Genomic DNA, 22,574 nt, shown 5'->3' with positions numbered 1-22,574 from the left:
CAAAGAGAGGATGTTACCATTATTACACAACTTCTAAACTTGCTCGTTTGTGCTTGCAGGTCTGACGCTACTGGTCTGCAGAAACCTGTTCCTTATCTGCACTCCACCTGTATCTTTACAGTTAATCTGACCACTTCTTGTTGAGCAGAGGGAAATCATTACCCAAATAAACTGGTTCTCTGGAAGAGAACATTCACAGAATATTTATTACTTTACTGTAGGCATTTGAGTGTATATGACCTTAATTTGCTCTTGACAGAAAACAGCTTACTCCACCTTACCATGCATTCGAACAGCCGTTCTCCAGACAAGTTTAGAGTAGCTGCATGAACAAAGTTTACATTCTCCTTGGGTTTCAACATTGAAGATGTTGACAAAATAAAATTGGTTTAGTTTTCAAATACACTCCGATGCCAAGAACATTTTAAGATTCTTTTGTGTGATTTTTAAGCATCAATGAAGCAATGTAACTGTGGTAGAGCACAGCCTGAACTCTAGGCTTTCCCTGACAAAGCATCTCTAAATTCCTGCATCTCTCAGACCTACTTAGTTATGTCCTCATCAGGATTGGAAGGGAAAGCTCACACAACTCTTACATAGGGAATTCGAGGACTTAGGGACCATATGTTCAGGCTGAGCTGACTTAACATTCTTTACTGAAGCAAATGAAACTGCTTCCTCTCTGTGACAGTTTCAGTCTGAGAGGAGCCACACCTGGGACAGAACTCAGTATTTTGAGTACAGAAAGAGGAGTGAAACACATGGATTTCCTGTTTCAAGAAAAACAGTAGCATGAAAATCAGAATTACCAGGAAAAAAACCCAAACAAACAAATGTATCAGCTGTGTCAGGTGATATGCAAACATAGCAAGATCATCAGGAAAACTGACTTCAAGCTGTAACTGCATTGCTCAGTCATTAATCCAGGAGGTCTGCTGACAGTTTAAACCTACCAATACTTGGTTACTTTTTTTCTCCTGTGCCATTCAGGCCATCTATCTTGCTAAGACAATGAGATGGTCCAAACAGAAGGGGGAAGAAATCTCTTAAAGGTACAGAACAGAAAATACAAAGTTCTTTTTATTTCTGAAATACTAGTGAACTAAAAATCTCTTTACAGCTTAGCCTCTATTGTCACTCACACCAGTGAAAACTTTGACCTTAGACACTTCCTTTTGAAAGGAAGCACATCCTACAGGATGCTAACCTTATATAGCCTGCAGCTTAGAAATGTTACAAATTACTGAAATGCAGGTTATATGGGATTATTGAACTGCAGGTTGAATGGAGGCATTGAAGAGAACATAACAAGGAACCACGAAGCTGAAATTTCAGATCCACCACACAGATCCATACAAAGGAATTAATGTTTTGAAGAAATTAAAAAACATTTCTTACATGCAACATTTGTTGCTTGCAGACAGGCTAGAGTTTTCTTGCAAAATTACTGAACGTGAAACACCATTGAAGCCACCCTGGAGTTCCAGGTGTAGATGGTCCAAGAGGTAACGCATGAACTCGTGGGCATCCTGTTGTTGGTATCCCCTTAAGAGAAAAGGAAACAGCAATAGGATTACCAAATATACAGGTTGCTTTTGTGCCAACACTCAGAGAGGAACAGGGTCACAGGACAGAATTTTTGCTTGTTTCATGATCCTGAGCAGGCTTCACAGAGGCACGTATGTTTTCAGCCAAAAAGATTTTACAAGTAGCCTTTGGAAAGGCACAGTGACATCTAGACAAACAAAGCACTTTGGGCTCTTTGCAGCTTGTGCCCTCTCTATGTTCTCTTTTTGAGGATGGAGAAACACGAAAGAAAAGACATTTTTACCTGGGAAGAGGCCTTTTACCAAACACTAGAAAGCATCACAAACATTTGCTCACCTGTTCAGGTAACTTGCCTCACCAGCCTCAGTCTGCTACTGCGCTCTCTAGCCATGCTCAGAACTGCACACTTTGTCTGCGTAACCCACACACTGTTTGTTGGGAAAAGGAGGTAGCAGCAGTTATCCAGAGCATCTCTTGAGCATTTGGATTTGGTTGGGTAGGGCTCCAGTTTCAGATGCATCACACTACCAGCAGCAGTGCTGCTTAAAGAGTCATTATTTCACCCTAATAAACCTCATTGAAGAGAACAGAGAAGCCCTCAGGGTGAAATATGCCTTTAAAGTTACTTAGGCTAAATCATGCAGCAAACGTAACACACAAGTGCTACTCATTTGCTGTAAGATGTATACTGAAATGAAGCAGGAAAGCATACACAGCAAAACAGTGAACGCTTTGTGCAACATTGACATCATTATGTGCAAGTCTTTGTAGGCCTAGTTACAGAAATGTCTAAAGTAGAGCTGGTTCCTCTTGTCCATTCTTCTAAACTGCTTTATCATGCCTCCCTGCCCCTGTTCCTCCTCCCCGCTCCACAGTAAGTATGGGCACTAACTCTCGTGCCAGGATGGCTGGGAAAGAACACCACAGAACCGCCTTTTGCTACTGCTCAAGGGAGGGAGAACATCCCCAAGGCTCATGGCATAGTATGTGGAGCTGGAGAGAAATGAGAACAGTGCCATTTAAGTGTGCAATGTGAGGCTGATGTGCTTAGTAAAGAACACAGGTTTGTCCTATGAAAGTATTGCTAGGAAGTAACAAAAAATTAAATAGTCTTTTAACCTTGCAGAACTGCAGTAATGGTTTCTTCCAAACTAGCAGCTTTAAAAGAAATCACCACATTTGTATCTTACAGCACGCTGAAAAACTCACCAGCTTCAACTACCTTTTACAAGAGCACAGCTGGCACACAAACACTGCTGTGCTTCAACAGGCCAGAGTCCTATACAACCAAAACTAGAACCCATTCTCCTGAAGCTGCATGATAATTACACGTTGTTGTGATACAGAGAGGTAACACAGACCTCAACTAAAGTGCTGCATGTTAACTGTAGACACCATAGGATCATTCTGAAGTTGCTGAGATAACAGGATTTGCTTTGTTTACTGAATAGAGAGATCTTCACTTTAATAAACATAAAACAATCATAATAAACAGCTAAAGATGAAATTTATGGCATGTCTTTGCTTCAGACACCTGTTCAATGTTATTTTCCTCATAAAAGAGCTCTGAAGTATATGGCACACTTGCTCTGCAACAAATTTGGTGAAATAACTTTTGGAATCATTCCACATTGGTACTTGTGCTCCTGGTGCATGTACTTGGGAACTGTTAATTACAGATTTAAATTATTTGAATTTGTGAAAAGAAGAAACAGAGACAGGGATGTTTAAAATAACATGATGAGGTGATGCACTGTTTAAAGTAAACACTGATCATTTTGCCCTTCAGCAAAAAGCTGGGTTCCTCTGACAGGCAGCTTGTATAATAAAACCCATGGCCATCCACCCAAAGCAATTCACACTAGGCCCACCTTTATGTTCCTTTTCCTACTGGCAACAAGATATGGATGAACACAGGAACAGGTACTAGGAAAAGAGAACATGCTATTTATACAGCACTACAGCAGCAAAGTACAAGCCCTGCAACTCGGCATGAGACTACAGAACTATTTCAGAATGCAGAATGACAGCAGCAGCTTTGCCCAGCAGTCACTGAGCAGGACTTCCAGAGCAGCACCAGAGTCCAGAAGCACTCCAGCTGTGCCTGAAGCACCTACAAATGATGTTCTCTACTCCCTGTGCGTAGTGTGAGACAGAGGGCCACAGGGTGCACCACCAGCAGCTTAATTAACTCCCATAAGACGACTTGCAGTCCTTGGAAGCAGGCACAAGGTGCTTTAACAACTGAATTCTTTGGGCTAAAACAATCATACCATGTTTCCAAACACATTTCCTCCCCCTGCCCCATCACTTCAGACTTCACAAGCACAAGCTAAAGTGGCTGTTTTGCTGTTAACATGCTACTAGCTCCAGCCTTCTTCCACATCCATGTCCATCCATCTTTTTCTCCCAATCTCACAAGAACTGCACGAGGTAGAATGAGAACTGTAGCATCATTAGCTTTGACAAGGTATAATTAAGCATGGAACAAAGTCAGATCTTCTCCCTGGACCATGTGGGAGTAAGTATCTACCAAGCAGCTGACACCATTCTCCATGTGATTTAATGAGTTCTCATCAATTAATGAGGGACATGCTCCCAGCCAACTGGGAATAAAAATGGAAGGGGAAGAACCCAAACAGCACTTTTTTTCTTTTTTTAACTTATGCTAGAACCCACAGTGCTGAAAATTTGCTTGAGGAACTCAAATGAACTGTTTTCTAACAAGAACTATGGTGAACACTAGTAGGGAAACTGGTCAAGGGCCTTACGGATGATGTTCATTTCTCTCTGTTTTGGTTGCTGCTTGCAACTACTGGTATTAAACTTCCTTGATTCTCATAAACCAAGTGAAACATATTTGGCAGTGGGAAGAACAGAATAAAAAGATTTGGGTTACTAGCGTTACTTGTTGAGCAGTTGTGTTCACAGCATCTTTTCAGCACTGCTGGAGATGTAACAGATATTGGAACATCTTTACTACCTGCAAACATGGAGCAACTTACCTTCATCACACTATATCCTAACAGGTTTCAGTGCTCCTTTGAAAGAGGATCAGGGGCCAGGACATAGAGACCTTGGAGAGGAATGATACTTTGATTTACTTGAGTAACCTGCTTCTTCCCTTTCTTTTTATTGTCTTTTTTTGTCACTGTAGGCACAAAACACCTATTATGCACAAGATTTCTTTCCTATAGCCTTTGTTTGATGTCCTTGATTTGGTTTGGTGACTACAATATTCTGAGAGAATCAAGGAAGTTTCAGTCAGCATGTTTGCCTTTAGGCCTGAAGGTGCTGTACCTTATTCAGTCTTGACTATGTCACTTTCTTATTGCAGCCAAGGTAGAAGCAGGGGGGAAAAGCACTACTGATGAACAGAAAGCTGCTGATCAAAGTGATGATCCTTCTCAAAGCATACTTGTGGGCATATGGGAATCTGCATGGATTGCACCCCACAGATTCAGCAAATTTTAGAGTAGGACACCAGCAATACAAAGCTGCAATCACAAATACTGTTCTGATTTTACACAACTTACCTAAAATTTGGCATGATTTTCCAAACAACGTAAAATAGAGACTCTGGACTAAATGCAGTTTGGCTCCCCTGCCATAAAGCACAGAGTGTCTTTCTGAATTCTTCCACCAATGAACTGGAAAAGAAGTAAAAGCTGGTGATTAATATTGGTTTGTGTTATAAGCTTTATTGGTTTACTATCTCAGTGGCAAAAATACTTTGGTTAAAGACTGTAATGATAAGGTAAATATCCTTTCTAGTACTGCAGAGATTCTATGTCCAAAATCCTACCCACAACACTGGGAGAGAACCACAGGGTAGGAAACTTACATTCCATATGTTGAGGACTGAGCTGTAAACCTCTCCATCTTTACTGTAGAGCCTGCTAACATCATCCCTTTAACACTGCCCAAACAAGCTGCAGCTTGTGAACCACCTCCTCCGATTTATTTTATTTTAGTATGTTCACTTGCAGGAGTCTCTACGATTGTGTTTCAGATGGAATTAAGTCTGGAGCACACATAACTAGCCCTCCTTAACTTTACTTTGAATGCAGTTACGCTCCAGTGCTTTCTGATGTGTCCGACTGCTCAGCCCTGCAGCACCAGCTTATATAATAAGTGAACAGCCAAATACATTTCCATAGCTGGCCCCTGTGGATGATTCTTGTATGACTGTGCAGCACTGAAATCCTGCAGTGGCTCTGCTACCCAGGCATCTGCCGTTTCCTATGAAGTTCAGTGCTAACATGGAAAGTGCAGCTTACACGTTGTTATCCCCCTGGCTCCTGGTATGGTAAGTTCGCCTGCCTGCTGTCTTCCCATTCCTCAGTTCCACAGCAGGCAACTCTTTGAAGTAACAGCAAAACTGCTGAATGTTACTAGGGAAAAAGGGAAAACTAGTTAAATCTTTGAAGAGCAGAGAATAAAGAGAACATTTTGTATGCTAGACCCTGTTCTTCAGCTTCACGCACTGATAGCGGATGGCAACTCCAGAGACAAGAAATACTCATCTGCTATTAATCAATGAGCAGGTATGTAAATACCATCACCTTCATCCCATCTGCCTGAAATAACTGCATTTTGGCTCTGCTTTGACTGGGAGATGCCATTACAGGCTGAGGTGCATCTGCTGAAGAGGTTAACTCCATGTCTGCTCCCACCTATCAATTCTAACCAGTCCCAGTAACCAAACACAGGAAGCATGTGCCTCAGCTCCCGCCAGTGAACCCTGAATGATGGAAAAAAGGGCACCCAGTTAGTCCTGCTACAGTCCAATTCAGCAGGTCTCCCAGTAGGCAAACTCAAATGCAAAAGGACAATTACTGAGCAGTGGTGGTCTTGGCAGTAAGGAAATAAAGTCTGACATCTCAGCACTGCAGAAACTGTTCTCCTACCCACTGCCCTAAGACCCCATCCCTCAATGTGTTGTCTCTGCTTTCACAGTGACTGTAAGCATCAGCATGTCTAAACAGCCTCAGCAATGAAAGGGCAGTCTCCTCTTCCACTGAGGACACCACTGACTTCCCATGAAACACTGCACCGTAGAAGTCCCTCACACAGCCAAACAACATTGTGGTACCTGCACAGACCTGTTCCTGCAAATCCAGGTACAGTTTTGTACAGTGGTAACTTCTCAAATTCACTTGTCTAATGCTACTGTACAGAACCACTCTCAGAGGCAGGGGGAAAGTTTCAGAGGTACCTGAGCGACTGAAGGATTGCATTCATGAAACACGTATTGCCCAAGTTCCGAAGGCCAGTGGCACAAAGGGCAGTGGTGCTTCCCTGGAAAGGAGAACAGTTAAGTTAAAGGCTTAGCATCGCTCTCCTGCTTTCTTCCCACAGAGCTGTTACTGTTACAGCAGCAGTTTCAACGCAAAAGCAACCACCTCACTAGCTCAAGCTGCCTTGATATGAAACCTGTTTCTTACTCATTTCAGTCAGCAGAAAACTATTCTACATCATTTCTAGAATAGGGCACAGTTAATCTCAGGCCTTTATTAGAAAGGATTTGTGTGGTATATATGTTAAATAGTCACACTCCAGTAATGTTCAATGAGAACTAGAAAATAATTTCCTTAAAGGCCTCTGAAAAACGAAAATGCCAATCCATATCCACCCAATACCATGTCCAATATGCAGTGTGACAGCCTGCAGATTGGTTTTAAGTCATGAGCACTAGCCTGGTGTCTTGGTGTTTTGTGGTGGCCAGGAGGGTTTTTGAAAGACAGACAACAGCATTTATTTTGGAAAGAAGCAGTCAAGTAAAAGCAATGTACTGAAGGAAGCACAATAGATGTGATTTACACTTGAGGAGTTTCAACAGGTTAGAGCAATGTTACCATAGATGAGCTTGCTCTTTGATCTTCACGGTGGTCTGGGAGGAGAAGGAGGAGGAGCAATGCAGGCAGTGTTGCATTTATGGTTTCTAGAATCTGCAACACTTGGACATGTTCCACTGCCTAAAAACGTCGCTTTGGAAGTCCACCAAAATGTTGAGCATTTTTCAATGTTCTAACAGATTTAGAAGCTAGACTATCTTCTGGTAGTCACATCTCAAAATCAACATACTACTTGACATCAAATACAATTAAAAGTGTTCCAATAAAACTTTTGCCTTCTCATATTTACCACAAACAACATCTCTGGTGGTGAACTAAAGACAAGAGAGTGTTTGTGTGTATGTTGGGGAAAACACACACATAAAAACCCCAAAACACAGCCCAGCAAATGAAGAATTATTTCCATAAGCAATTTACCAGTTCAGTAAAAAACGTTTAAAGGGAGATCTATTTTCCAATAAAGGAAGAAATCTTTGAGGTACAGATACCACATTGCTCTTAGCACATGTTCTTTCCTCATTCTTGCTCAGGATGAGACAGCACAGTATTAAAGCAAAGAGCAGGGGCCTGTTTGTTCTAGATAAGAATTCAATATACCACAGGCAACATTCAAGGATTAATGAAACCGAGAAAACAGCACAGACCAAGATGAATAAAAGCAGCATTAAGTTCATGCTTTCGGATTCCTTCTTCTCCATATCTAAATGTTGCCTAGAATTTTGCTTCTGGCTTTTACGGCTTTGAGTTTCCCAGATAACAATGCTGTGTGTTGCCATATCAAGAAAAAACAGCCCACTGTTTCTCCCAGGCTTCCTCTATCACCCCCCAGATTGGGATAGCAGGGGGAGCATACACAGCACATTCATAGGACCCTATGTCAACTGTAGGTACTGTACTTTTAAAGTAAACAAACCCCTACAGACTTTGCAAGCCAGCAGCTAACTGCTTTGCTCCGCTCCCACCCTCTTATTTCCATTCATACTCCTCAAGAACTTTTCCTCCTGATCAAGTTCCTCACAGCTGAAGACAGCTATTACTTCATTTCACTTTGACTACATTGCTGTTCTGCAGTCCCAAGGGCCAAGGAAGAATAGCTCTGCTCTACCACACTCTTGTGAAAACAAAGTGAGAAAGACACAACTGGGTCAGTATCTTCCCTCTCCCTCCCTAAAACCTGGGAGAAATTATGAAAACTATGAACTCCCTCAACCAAACAACTGTGGAAAGCAAAACCAGTTGGATTGGGGCATTCTTTGCCTGGAAGAAACTATGCAGCCCTTCAGCTATCTAGCAAGGGCTGGACTGTCCTCTCCCAGGTGCTATTCTGTAGATGTGAAGTTAAAATAGAAGGAAGATGAGAAATTAGAGTAAGAAAAGCTTTCTGAATACTCCTCAGTTCCTTTGAAAAGCAGGGTTTAGTAAGCTTTTTAAAGAAATGTTTAAATTGTTTACTTTTTCCTAATAATTACTCTATTACCCACCTAGATAAAGAAAGCACACCTGCTTCTTTGCCTTCTGCACTGTGAAAAAACCCAAAGCAAAACAACCACCCAAAGAAAAGACAAAACCCCTTTGTCTGCTCCGAAAGAAAAGTCTTAATGCCTGCCCCTTTTTTAATCCCAATAGCTACTAGCTCCTTCCAGTTTTGCCAGTTCCATCAAGTCCAAATGGCCCTGAAGTTCCATCTTGACATGAAACCCTTCTTAAGCACAGGGAAGCTCAAAGTCTAAGTCAATAGAAATGTGGAGAAATAGCAAACATTGTTTTGTGAGAAGAGACTCTTCCAGGTGTGTGCTCAGGAGATGAGAAGCACCACGCAGAATTTGAGTAACTGATTCTCTGTATTTCAAGTCTAGGCCAATTATAACCCTCAACAGGTTTAGAAAACCCCTTAAACTCACTGTACCAGATCTGTAGTACTTACATTTACTTTTAATAACTTGCTGTTCAGAGATGAATTTTCCAATAGTTTTCTTTTCCTATGTCTGTCTGATCTAAAGGCTGAACTGTTGGAAAGTAAAAGAGGTTACTTATTACAAAAACTACTGTGTGAAATGGACAACAGGTAATTATTTCATGTGGTAATTACATCTGCCATTAGGACAGCAAAGACCTTCCTTATTGCAACGTACACTTTTCAAGGTCTCAAAATAGCTTGCATCTCCCTCAGAGCACAGACCACATCCTATTTTCACCACTCATGTCTGAGTTAATTGCACGCTGTAGTGTGTGCCTTACTACCATGCAACTTTTCATCTACAATGTTGATCTTTTCTCTTCATCAACAGACCACTTAATATGGAATTTTCCAGAAATACTTCTGTCAGCAGAATCACCCAAGCCTTTGATAAAACAGCTTCAAAAAGCATCAGGACAAAGTAAAGTAACCAAAACTCAAAAATATCTCTAGTACTAGCACTTTGGTATTATAGCTGACTTCTCTTACTTCAGTAAAAATATGTGAGGCTGGAACATTTCTGTAATACTAAGACAAAGCAACAAGAAAAATCAATTATTCTTTTTCACATCACTGGAAATTTCTGGACCCTCAATTCTACCAATTGATGGCTACACTCCATAACCTTATAGCAAACCAGTAATGTGTTTTAGATTTAGTGTGAGGTTTTTCCCTTTTTTTTTCAATTAACACCCAACACCTGTCATTACAGGCAACAGAAGCCTCCAGGGTATCACTGACCTTCCAAAGACTTTCTCCTGGACATTTCCAAAGTACTAATGTGCACTTCTCATTACACTTAAACATCTTCACTCAAGAAGCTCATCAAAGACAATAGAGAATAATGAAAATGCTAATATTACCCACAGAGTACGTGACACAAATAGGGAGAATCCAGACCTCCCCAAAATCACAGCAGTTTCTTAGCAGGAGTCTCCCTTTGAACTCTGGGGTATTCAGATGTCTTTGGAAGCCCTGCATGCACACGAACTTAGCTACTCAGTATTACGCAAGTCTTCCAAGCAAGCTCAGAAGACTCCTTGCTATCTAGCACCAGCCACAGCGTCTGCATCACGAAGATTGCAGTATCTCCTTTTCAGTGGAACAGTGCCAGATAAAGGCAGAGGCAAAATGTGTCTCTTCTGTACAATTCCAAGTTCATTACCCTTCTTAATCTTTCTGTTTGGAAATGAAATGATGCAATTAATGTGAGGACTACTTAATCTGCATTCACTTAAACGTCTCTGCTCCAAAATCTTACTCTGGTTTTGACAGAACTATGATTCCATGTGGAAATTCTCTCACGTTTATAGGGAAAAAGACAGACTAGGTAGCAAGAAAGTTAAATCTCTACCAAAAATTCCTGTATTCACCACATGGTGCTTCTACACTGCAGAAGTGTCAAATCATAGGACAAATCCAAATCCATTCATTCTCCATCTCTGCTTCTCAGTGATGAAAAGGATATCAGGATCAGAGAGACAGAAGGATCAATACATTAAATATGCACATAAAATAGAAATACCACTTAAATGATGCACTATTGTACGTCCACTTTCAAAGCAGTCTGGATGTAAGCAAATCACTTACTTTTCCAAGTTCTGTAGGTGCTCTCTGACCTTCTGTACGAGGCCTAGCTTGGTATCATTGACTACAAAATCATCACAGCGATAACTGCAAGAGAAACATTTATCAGAATGTGTAAAGGATTCCAATGAAGTACTCCAACTGTCATGCCAGCCTGGGTGCAGGAAGCACTGAAGTGGTTCAGTGGAAGATTGAGGGAAACACATCACGTACATACTGAGCTTGGTTTCCTATAGCAAGGGGAGGTACAGGCACTATGATTTTTCTTCTACCTCAGTTCTTTATTGGAAAATAGAAGCGTGATGTTTGTCCCAGTGCGGAAATAGTTCAAGCAAAAACCAAACATCCATTCTAATCAAAAGCAGCATTAATAGACAATCCATAGGAGATCAGAGAAGATCAGCTGACATCAGGGAAACAGAATACAAAGGTTTTATTAATGTATAGCACAGATCAAGCTATTTTAATACTGGAAAGCTATCATTAAAACCTGAGGTGCTGATCAGACAAACATGGAGAAGCTTCTACGATGGAAAAAAGACATTATATGATTTGTGCAAAGCCATGTAAGTCTGGCAACTCACACCTGGTGCTTTAACAACAAATACCACTCAAATCACTCATACAGTTTTTATATATACAGAAACCCTCACAAACTTAAGCTAGTATTGTGAGCTTTTTCAGGGTAACTGTGCAAAAGTAACTGAGACAAAAAAGGGAAGCTGATCCCCCCCTGCTTCCAAGCTAATGTAACATGAAGCCAAATCAAAATGGCCTCTCGGCAGAAAGAAGGGTTTCACCAGTCTACAGTCCTATAGTGTAATACACAGATCTCACATTTCTCAAGGAGCAAAGGCCTTCATTATAATTTAATATTTAAACTGTGGACTTGTAATACCTCATTATAGTGCACAAAGGCAGCAGTTATAGATCATATCTGAAGAGGAGGGAGAAGGATCTTTCAGGGAATGCTGAAAAAAAATCCCACATCTTATTTCATTATTTCCTGAGTGTAACTAAAACCACAGTTCACATCTATGGTGACATTAAAAAATAGCAAAGAAAACTGTCACAAGGAGGATACTGTTGCAAGATGCCACTAACTTCTGCTTTTGTCTAGATTTCAAATCCCTTGCATTCCTGCCCTCACAGAAAGAGTGAAGAGAGGTCCCAGAGTAATGTGAACCCTCTAATACATGCCTTTTCGTCTGTTTGCCATAGAAAGACAACACTTGTATGCAGTGGTGGGGTAGTAAAAAGGGGAGAAGTAAACCCCTTAAAAGCCAGAAACAGAAATGCTGCAGTCAGCAAACGCTGCAGAATCCACACCTGCACAGCAGCAAACCCAGCATTCTGTGCAGCCTCCTCAAGTCTCTGTCAAAGGAGGCAGTCAGTGGAGCAGCACAACCTGTGCACAGGAGCTGCAGAACACCCCGCAGTACTTTTGCAGGGTTAGTCAGGGGCTAGCTCAAGAATGAGATAGCCTATATTCTGGCATGAGAAACAGGAAAGTAAGACACCACCTGCACCTCCTCTTTGGAGAGCACTGAGGAAAAGGGAGCAGAGACTTGTCACCACTTCCCTGACATCCCACAATCGTAGCTCAGCTCTGAGCCATGTTTGTCAGCCCTGTGCTTACGTGAAGCATCAAATTGTAGCTTCAAATTCTGGCAGGCAACTGAACACTCCCTTATGAAGAAAACCAGATTACTTTGGATATGTATGAGAACACCATGGCTATTTCTCTTCTTTTCCACTGGCACAGGACTGATTCAAATGTAAAATACATCCTCTTCATCTCAGGTCACTCCTCTGCTGGAACAGATCTATGCTTTGTAAGTTAGTTAAGCTATGGACTTCAGGCACAACTGCAATGTCCAGCATTGTCTCTTGCCTACCTCTGCATCAAACTTTGAGTTAAGACTAGCAGCTCAGTTGCCTTCAAACACTGAACTGCAGAGGCGACTACAGAGCTGAGAAAGTAAAGGCCCTTGCCACTGAAAGGGGTCTGTAAGACTGATCTGTCCAAGGATCTCTGATGGTTGTTACCTCCAGAAAGAAAAGATTACCAAGCACCGAACAGAGCTGTTAGGTGTACTTACATGACATACAGAAATCATTAAGATTTCTATTACCAGTAATATACTTTTTCTTGTTTTCTTTTGTTTTAAAGATTGCCACACACCTTATTTGTTTGGGAGGGGGAAGAAGTCTGTAAATGTGCTTAGTTCTCATCCACGTTTTAAGTAGTCCTACTCATCCTTGGCACACGCCTAATTACCTAATGTAGTGTTCCTGCATTTGCCACTCTCATGGGACACCACACCTCAAGGACAACCATCAGAGCAAACTACCCAGGCCAGCTTTGCTGAGATAAATATAGAGCAGTCCAACTCCTCCTTAACACAATTGTGTCCACACCCCCAGAAGTACTAGGACAACTGCTGTGCTACTCTAGTTGTGCAGCTATTAACATTTATAAACCGAGAACGAAAGCAGCCGCAAGCTCATTGCAAGCCTCTAGGACAACTTGTTGCTGAAAGACGGTTCAGTACTTGCTCCCATGCCCTAAAGATTGTGTTAACCTTATTTTCAGTCTGATGTCACATATCAGTTACATCTTTACCTACAATTGTAAGCTAGCCCTCTCCCTAAGATGAAGGAACAAAACCAAATACCCAGCATTCAAGGTCAGAACCCCTGCAATAGTAGAAACACAATTTTAACATACACCCAAGACTAACTTCTTCTAGCTCTCTTTTTAAAGGACTTTTTTTTTTAACCCTCCCTTGCAACAGTGAGGATTCAGCACTATTACTAGCCATAACAGAACCATTACCAATCTATTTTGGATAAATTAGGTAAATGAGGTGTTTAGGCAGAGACTGGATGGGGCACTTGGTGCCATGGTTTAGTTGATTAGATGGTGTTGGGTGATAGGTTGGACTTGATGATCTCGAAGGTCTTTTCCAACCTGGTTAGTTCTATTCTAACAACTTTACACAAGCCCTCTTTCAGGGAATGGATTTCTGAAAGCAGGCTTCTTACACCTATCAATTTTCTTCTCATGCACAGAAAGCCCACCTCTAACACAGCAGGTTAAAGTATCCTACAATAGCTTGAGGGGAAAAAAAAATAATTAAAAAAAAAAAAATCTGTCCTTCTTGTGAACTCTGTGCTTAGTACTTTGCAACTACCCAAAAGGCTGATTACCTCCAAGAAGTGGAATTCAGGAGTCTGGTTTTTTCAGTCCTTAAGGTCTGAAACCTAGATCAGTCTGAAGATCTAGTATTGCGTCTCCTGTCTCAAAAGTGACCAAAGAATCGAGAAAGGAGTTGTCCACTCACAGTAAACAAAAAGATAAACATTCTCTCAACTTTTCCACTGTGAACTGTACCGGTGAAGAGGAGGACACAAAAGTAAGATCAAAACTCTCTGGAAAGAAAAGCCCCAGTTGCTCAATACTCGATCTCTCAAGCATATATTTACCAAAATATTACTGAACTCATAAATAAAAAAACCCACCTCATCTCAGATTAAAAAAAATAAAAACCTAACCACCTTCCCACCAGAAGTGGAACATTTGCCTTTCAAAGCTATGTTGAAAGCTTGTGATCGCATAAAGGAAAACATGCATACCTAGATTTCCACACTGGAATGCAATTACAGGAGACTGTTTGATCTGGTTCTGGTTTACAGCAAGACAGCATGTGGACTAGAAACCAAATTCAATAACCCATGCATGCTGAAAACAGTCACATAGTATTTCTTCCCCTTGGACTGACACGAGTAGCTAAGGCAAACCCTGAGATGTGCTTTCATGACTGCATAAAAGTTTATGACATGGCATAAGGAAAGGATTAAATCCCTTCTGTTTGAAAAGAGCCCACACAGGCCCATTCACATGCTAAGGAACACAGTGAAGTGGGATTCATAGGATACAAATGGAACAAAAGTATTCTACTCGACTCTGCACAGTAAAAAGAACTGCAAATAAAAAACCAGGACTGCATAAAAATATCCATTATTGTTACAGTAGAAGCACAATTCACTTAAGCCTTGACTTTCAAATTATTGAGTTTGGCCACAGGACTAGCATAAAATATTACTCTTTAAATAAAAGTTCACTTTAAAAAAACATCATTGCATAAATACAGTTCTGTTAGATTCATGTCTACGCTAAAGAAGCTTGCAGATACCATTTCAAAATTCACTCTCCACACTTGCAAACCATGACTCAAATTCACCCAATTACTTGCTTTAACTGGCAAGCACTATTTGACAGCAGATCCCACAGCAGTCTGATATGAAAGGGCAGAACACATTCAGCTTCGCTTTAGTGAAGGAGAATTAGATTTTGCTAGTGAGTTATATGCAACAGGAACTTCCCAAGGCAGTTCACTGCATTTAGTTGCCGTTATCCATAGACAACTTAAGTCCTACCATGACTAAAGCAGAAGACATCACCTGCTGAACTGCTTCTCATCTGTCTTACCACAAACTTGCTGTGAAACACCAGTGAGCCTTCTGAGTATGTGCCTACCTGCACCTCACAAGCAGTCTGTTTCAGTCCTCAGTTTGGCTGCTGCCATTTTGCAATGCCCATACTGGCTTTGGGATAAGGTCAGCAGGGTGCTCTGACTTGCTAGGGTAACTCATCAAGCCTCAGCAAATTGGGCACATTAATTGTCACAGTAAATGGAGATATAATCAAGACTTCAAATGCCTTGGTAAAATTCCTCCATGTTATTATCTTCAGACTGACTACAAAATGATACTTCAAACAAAAAGCCACAACACAGAACTGAGCTGATAACAGCATTAAGTGGCATTTGCTTCCCACACTCTTCCACTGCCGGTAACTTGTGCATATGTATCACTTGGAAAAATGTTGTGTTTTCATATAGGAGCAGATAAAATTGTTGGTAATTTAAATAGACAGAAGCAAAATCCTCATACATCACAAAGCTACTCAAACCTTTCTTCTGTGCTTAACATCTGTACAGCTGCATACACCATTCCTGAGTAAATTTTGAGTTGCTCTTCAGGTGAGACCACTGGACTGTGCTTTGACTTGCAGGGGATAAAAACACTTGTAATAGAAGTATCCCTCCTTAAACTGGATACCTAAACTTCAGCAAACAGTTATTCCCTGAAGAAGTACACCCCAAGTATTTGGACAAAATACCCATCAGTAGAGCTACAACTCAGTAATTTTACAAGATCATAATGTGGATTTCCCCAAGATATGCAATACTCAAACACGCAGTGCCACACCGCAGAGGTAATGACCATGAGGCTACCACTAAATGGGGAAAAGCAGTTTTGTCTAGGAGCAAAGAAGATGGAAGATGTCAAACTCACAAAATCCTTGCCTTCAATAGGCTTCCAGACTTTGCTCTCTGATGAACAAGAAAGATAGGGAACCCGACATTACCACTGCACCTATTAAGTGTCCCTGAAGAGTGATATCTCATGCTAAGAAACTAACAGAATAGATCAGCCTAGAGCATTCTTCTGTTACATGAATCACTTCTGTGACCTGATACTTAATCTTGCCAGAGTGATGCTGCATCCCAACATGATCCATCACTTTCCCAAACACATACAGGTTTCAACAAATCTCCAAAAGAAAAAAGCTTTTTTTCCAGAATGAAAAAAAAATTAACATTGGAAAAAAACCCAAACAAAACGCACAGGTACACACCTCAAGTTCCCACCTCCTGGGCACAAACTATAGTGTATTATGCTAACTTCTGATATTCTGACAAATAAAGGACACATGAAAGATGCATCGATTTGATGGAAGGAGTAACTGCAACCAAACAGCAGTTTTCAGTTAAAGGGTTAGGTTCTCAATATATCCCAAAGCAAACAGAAGCAACTTCAAACCGCATAAGCCTGCACCAAGAATAGTGTGGCCAGCAGGAGCAGGGAAGTCATTGTGCCCCTATACTCTGCACTTGAGTACTGTGTCCTGTTCTGGGGCCCTCATTGGACATTGAGACACTGGAACGTGTCCAGAGAAGGGCAACAAGGCTGGGGAGAGGCCATGAGCACAAGCCCTATGAGGAGAGGCTGAGGGAGCTGGGATTGGTTAGCCTGGAGAAGAGGAGGCTCAGGGGAGACCTTATTGCTCTCTACAACTACCTGAAGGGTGGCTGTAGCCAGGAAGAGGTTGGTCTCTTCTCTCTAGCAACCAGTACCAGAACAAGAGGACACAGTCTCAAGCTGCACCAGGGGAAGTTTAGGCTCGAGGTGAGGAGAAAATTCTTCACTGAGAGTGTCATTCGCCATTGGAATGTGCTACCCAGGGAGGTGGTGGAGTCACCGTCCCTGTAGGTGTTCAGAAGGGGATTGGATGTGGCACTTGGTGCCATGGTTTCATCACAGGGTCTGTGGTGACAGGTTGGACTCGATGATCTTTGAGATCTCTTCCAACCTTGGTGATTCTGTGATTTTGTGAAACACAGGAGTGCTACAGCACACATGCAGAAGCAGAGGGTTATTTCGTAACTGTTTTTAAGCAGTTAGGTCTGAAAATCAAGAGAGGAAGTGTTCAAAACTGTGTGTAATACAATGCTTCACAGGAGTCTAAAGCTTTCACATTCTAATACATAAAAAGCTGTAAAATTACAGGTTTAAATCCTTACCAGTATGTACTGTAACTACTGCAATCCATACACACAGTATGCTGAACTTTTTCTTGTTTTTCTGTTTTCTTATGATTGGTCATAGGAATCTGTGCATCTTCATAATGCTTTTTTGCATGGCCATTCACGTATCTAAAACAAAACAAAACAAAACTGTCTCATACTTTTAAAGAGTTACTTAACCAAAATTCATTGAAAACAAGAAAAAAAGGGCAGACTAATAAGCATCCAAAATTTATACCAGCATTAAAATAGGCAGCTCACCTGTGTGGAAACATTGGTTATATTTTCTAACTCTTTACCCCTTTCCACATTGTCTGAATTAATCTATCTCCTTCACAGTGACCACAAACTGGCATCCCTGTACCAAACCCCAGTATCTGAGCCCTTAACAGATTGATGTACCTTCACAGCTGAGAAAATTATTAGCTCTCTTCTTCCATATCTGTGATGTGGTTAGCTCTCCATACTGCTTTCCCATATGTTTCTTAAAGCTCTATTTTTCTTCTCCACCCAGCACTCGCCAGGTTTGTGATCACTTTCAGTGTGCTGACCCCCACATAAAAGCATGTCTGTTTCAAGCTTTTCCATTCTGCAGCACAATTTAATACTGGAGCATTCTACACTTTTTAACGCTGATGAATTTGAAAGGCTAAGGCTTGGGATCCATATAACCAAAAAAGGATTCTAAAAACCCTACAGGTTCTTTGGCTGACACAACGAGCATTTTTCACACTCAAATTTTGAGATCTAGAGAAGCAGGCATCCTTAATTTTAAAAAAAAAGAAGAAAGAAAAAAGAAGTGTCACTACAAACGTAAGAGCTGTAAGTATCAACTGAAAATCATTAACACTTACAAGGGCAAGGGCCAGACCTCAGGTGAATTCCCTCCTCCCCATCTGTTGCTTGTTGAACTCAGTAATGCTACCCAGGAGCTCTGCACATGCTCCACAGTAATGCTACCCAGGAGCTCTGCACATGCTCCACATGAAGGGCTTTGTATTCCACCCTTGCTCTCCTGTGCAGGTGTATCCAGTTCTGATAAGGCAGCTGTGCTGGCCAGGGCACTCAAGCCATAATATTAGTGGCTTTGCTGCTGGCAGAATCCTGCAGCAATTATACCATAACCCAAGGGAGACTCTTGTACTTGCAGGAGTCAGTTTTCTGCCCAACAGTGCAAATGACAGGTTTATAAAGCTATGCTCTCACCAGAAATGCTCTGCTGCTCTGACACAGTCAGTTGTGGTCCAAATGCTCTAACCTGCAGGATGTACTTCAAAGTGAAGGTCTTAAGAGCTCTATTTCTTGCCCTTTGATCTCAAACATTATCTGAACAGAAGAATACGTTGTGCACTTTCATGAACAAAACTGCTCCTGTTACAAAGTATATTGCATTCTTCTCCTTCCATTATTCTCCATTCTAAGGATAGGAGCAGTTTGGAAAGTCAAAACAAACTGTATAAATAACAGACTCAATGTATACTAATTGCACACATGAAAGGTCCTAAGTGGCCAGTAATAGTATTTTTTTTTTTAAACCAGGAACAAGTGAAATATTTCAAACTATTTATTTCACACAATCCCATAACATGAAGTAGTTCCCCCTCTCCTAGCATCAATTTCTAAAATAACTTTTTTTTAAAGGCTCTTGTGCTGAAAGCTCTGAGTAAGAGACATTATTGAAACTGTGCCACTTAACTGCTATCCAGATCAAAGGAACAAAAGCTGGAGTTTATGGAAACCGCTTTAAAACAAAGACCCTAAATTTAATGATGCTTTTCCAGAATAAAAGCACACCAGCACAGATGCTACTACATTCTCTTCAACATGTACATATCAAATATGTTTTCTACCAAGTTTTCTACCATTATCCTGACACAGAAATAACAGCACTGTTATCACACCTCTGCAAATTCTTCCGGTATACATCAACAAATACAAACAAAATCCAGACATACTCTGAAGGAATTCTGATCACAGCTAGTCCTTTTATGTTATGGCAATTACTTTGTTCCAGAACTACACTACAGTACATTTAAGGGTATTCTCTTTCTAAGATGGATGGTTGCTGTTTTTCTTGAAATAGGTTGTGCCAGCAACTTAATTTGGTTTTGGATTTGTGGGTTTCCAAGAATTATTATTGGTTTCATCTTATTAGAATAGAAATGATCTTTTAGATGATGGAATGTTGCAATAATCCACTGAATTAGCTCATCTCCAGGCACTTTTTGAGCCAAGCAATCACATCCACTATACAGTTCTCTTTTTTGGGGGGGGAGGGAGGGAAAAAAAATAATATAATCTCTGGACTCTCATAAGGTAGCAAAGAAGTGTGTTTAGCATAAACATACAACATTAACTGAGAACGTAAGAAGTTTACTTCAGGGAATTACAATGGATTCAGGAAAATTTCAAATGAACTGCCTCTTAGTCAAGCAAGAAAGGAAAAAGACAAAGGTCTGATTAAAAGATTTGTACACTAACACTTCATACTCACCGTCCACAGTGTACACTTGAGCACGTCAGACAGACCCATGGACTTTTATTTGACCGACACACTATAAAAGATGTAAAAGAGAAAAAAAAAAGGGCAAATTAATTGGCTCTGAGATTAAGTTGTGTAACACATCCAGAGTGCCAGCAACAGCTCTGCTGACTCCACCTTAGCAGCACAGTTATATAAAATATCAGGGAGTAAAGTAACAGACTGAAGGGATTTTGACACTAAAGCATGTTAGCCGCCTTCTGGCTTGGGTTTTAGTTGCAGGCTACACTTTTACCTATTACTTCCCATGAAAGAACTAATTTTTGTTTTGTTTGTACTGCATCCACATGAGCTCTGCTTGATTTTGAAACACAACACAGAAATATCAGAAGCACAAGTAGCAAAACCACTGGTAAAGTTAAAAAAACCTTTCTTCTGGCTTTTAATAATGCAGTCCACCAAACACAAGGCATAAAAAGAGACACCACACTTCACTTCTGCTTCATAGAACTTGTTATCAAAATAGCATTTTAAAGAAGATATGGCAAGTAAAACTGACAATCTGAATAAAATACTGTGCAATGCATAATATACCCCATTCATACAATACATATTCCTATGCTGCAGTGCTGGTAAAGGCCTTATCCATAGACTTTGCCCTTTCAGTTACACCCAAGAAGCTGAAAGGTTAAAACATAACACAGTGCTTTGCAATCCATTCAATTAATCAGAAGATGTTATTCAAGTTTTTCATCTAAGTCCATAAAATTTAAATTAAACACACATGAATGTTTTTAAGCTAAAGGCCTTAAAGGGGAAAAAAAGCAGATAATAGAAAATGATGAAACACTGTTCCAGCGTAGAACCATAGAAACAAGAGATTCCAACCTCCTACTCTAGCCCAGCAGCAAAAACCTGCAAATTCAGATGAGAAACAAAAACTCCATAAATAACTGATGCAGGCAGGACACAGTAAAACCAGCAAGGAAAGCTAAAATTCCATTAGTCAAGGAACAGGTATATGCATCTTGATAAACAGCAGCAATTTTGGAACTACAACTAAATCGATATTGAACCCTAAAATTTTGAGAGAAATTCCATGCTCTGATATACAGCACTTAGATTTGAATGAAGTAAAATTGTTAATGACAGTTACCACAGACTTTACAGAAAAAGGATTACACTTTCAAATACCCAACTGATACAAAAAAAGTGAAATGCTAAGTGCAATTCTGTAACAGCAGAAAACAACAACAAAAAGACAAGTTCAATTATCCCCAAAATAAAAAGGCATATGATGCCACCTTATTCTTCTACACTCTATAAATAACAGCTTCTTGAAGCAGTCAAAATAGTCCCAAAGGAAAAACAAGGCATCAGAAATATGAGGGTCTGTAAGACCAGGGGGAAGAAAGGACAAATAGGATTAAACCCTAGCATACACAAAACTTATTTATGTTGTTATTTGTTGTAGAAAAGCTTGAGAACAACATTCCTGGCTGGAGTCACACCTTAGAAAAAGGAACTGGGGAAACTGAAGCATGCTGAGAAAGCTGCTCCAAGGCAGAACCACCTACAGAGGTTAAATCAGGACTCATAGCAAAACTCAAAAATAGGTTCATGAAGCTACAGATCAAAGTGTTAAAATGAAAGCCTACCAGAGAAAAACAAAGTTGTTGTTTGTTTGTTTTTCAAAAAAAGAAAGGTAGTATAACTATCAAATCAAATTATTATTAAAAAGACAAAGTGTATCTTTTTTAAAAGCATAGGGTCAATTTTTGATCAGGAGAGAAGTGAGCAGCTTAGCTGTTTGAAAGAGCTAATATACATTTCCACTATTAGCTTTTGCTTTTTAAAATTTAAATCAGTCAGAAAACCAAACTAGTAACACTGCTTGGTTTTTCCTGGATTTGAATCCATTATTACAGAGAACTGCTGTATTTCAATTCACAGGCCCAATCCAAAGAATGTTTAAAACTAAGAGTTTTACTAGGTTCACTTCAAACAAAGTACATTCCACAGAACTATTACTTGAAGTAACTAGTTTAAACTCTTCACTGAAGTAAGAGTCCAGAATTCTTTTCTTGAACAACTGCAATTTTTACTTGAGAAACATTTTTTCCATGCCCCAGTTTTCTGGTTCAGGTTTTCCAAAAGCAAATTTTTTCTATTTTTAAAGTTGATGGGTTCCTACAATCTTGCAATAGATGGAAGACAGCCAGGTAGAGCCAGGTACATTTCAGGTTAGAAAAGTAGAAGTTTGGGTGACCTGACCAAATGTATTTAAGAGCCCCAGTATTTGGCACTGGCAAACAGAAAAGAAAAGGAAGACCTTAAATAGTCATCATCAGTTAAAAACAGGCTACATGGATCACCAGTCTAACCTGACAGAATTTTCTTTTCCTAAATTACAGAAACCCAGAGGTAAAAAATTAGTCAGAAGGAAACAGAAGCCAAAAGCCATTCAAGCACTTAATCCAAGTACT

General features: G+C 40.4%; 1 protein-coding gene across 2 annotated transcripts in view; it reads right to left on the bottom strand.

Annotated features, from left to right (window-relative positions):
- The window catches only part of USP3 (ubiquitin specific peptidase 3), a 41,054-nt gene that overhangs the window by 5,290 nt on the left and 13,190 nt on the right, over positions 1-22,574 (bottom strand). For both annotated transcript variants that reach the window (XM_009910972.2, XM_054168751.1), the window contains 8 exons: positions 20,101-20,161; positions 17,604-17,735; positions 10,954-11,037; positions 9,331-9,412; positions 6,767-6,849; positions 5,829-5,942; positions 5,085-5,198; positions 1,399-1,545 (listed from right to left, as the gene is read on the bottom strand). In XM_009910972.2, the coding sequence (XP_009909274.1) occupies positions 1,399-1,545; positions 5,085-5,198; positions 5,829-5,942; positions 6,767-6,849; positions 9,331-9,412; positions 10,954-11,037; positions 17,604-17,735; positions 20,101-20,161 (817 nt within the window). The remainder of the gene's footprint in view (positions 1-1,398; positions 1,546-5,084; positions 5,199-5,828; positions 5,943-6,766; positions 6,850-9,330; positions 9,413-10,953; positions 11,038-17,603; positions 17,736-20,100; positions 20,162-22,574) is intronic.

The sequence above is a fragment of the Dryobates pubescens genome, chromosome 17 (genome assembly GCF_014839835.1).
Source record: "Dryobates pubescens isolate bDryPub1 chromosome 17, bDryPub1.pri, whole genome shotgun sequence".
Lineage (NCBI taxonomy): Eukaryota > Metazoa > Chordata > Aves > Piciformes > Picidae > Dryobates > Dryobates pubescens.
This window is presented reverse-complemented; position numbering and strand designations above follow the sequence as displayed.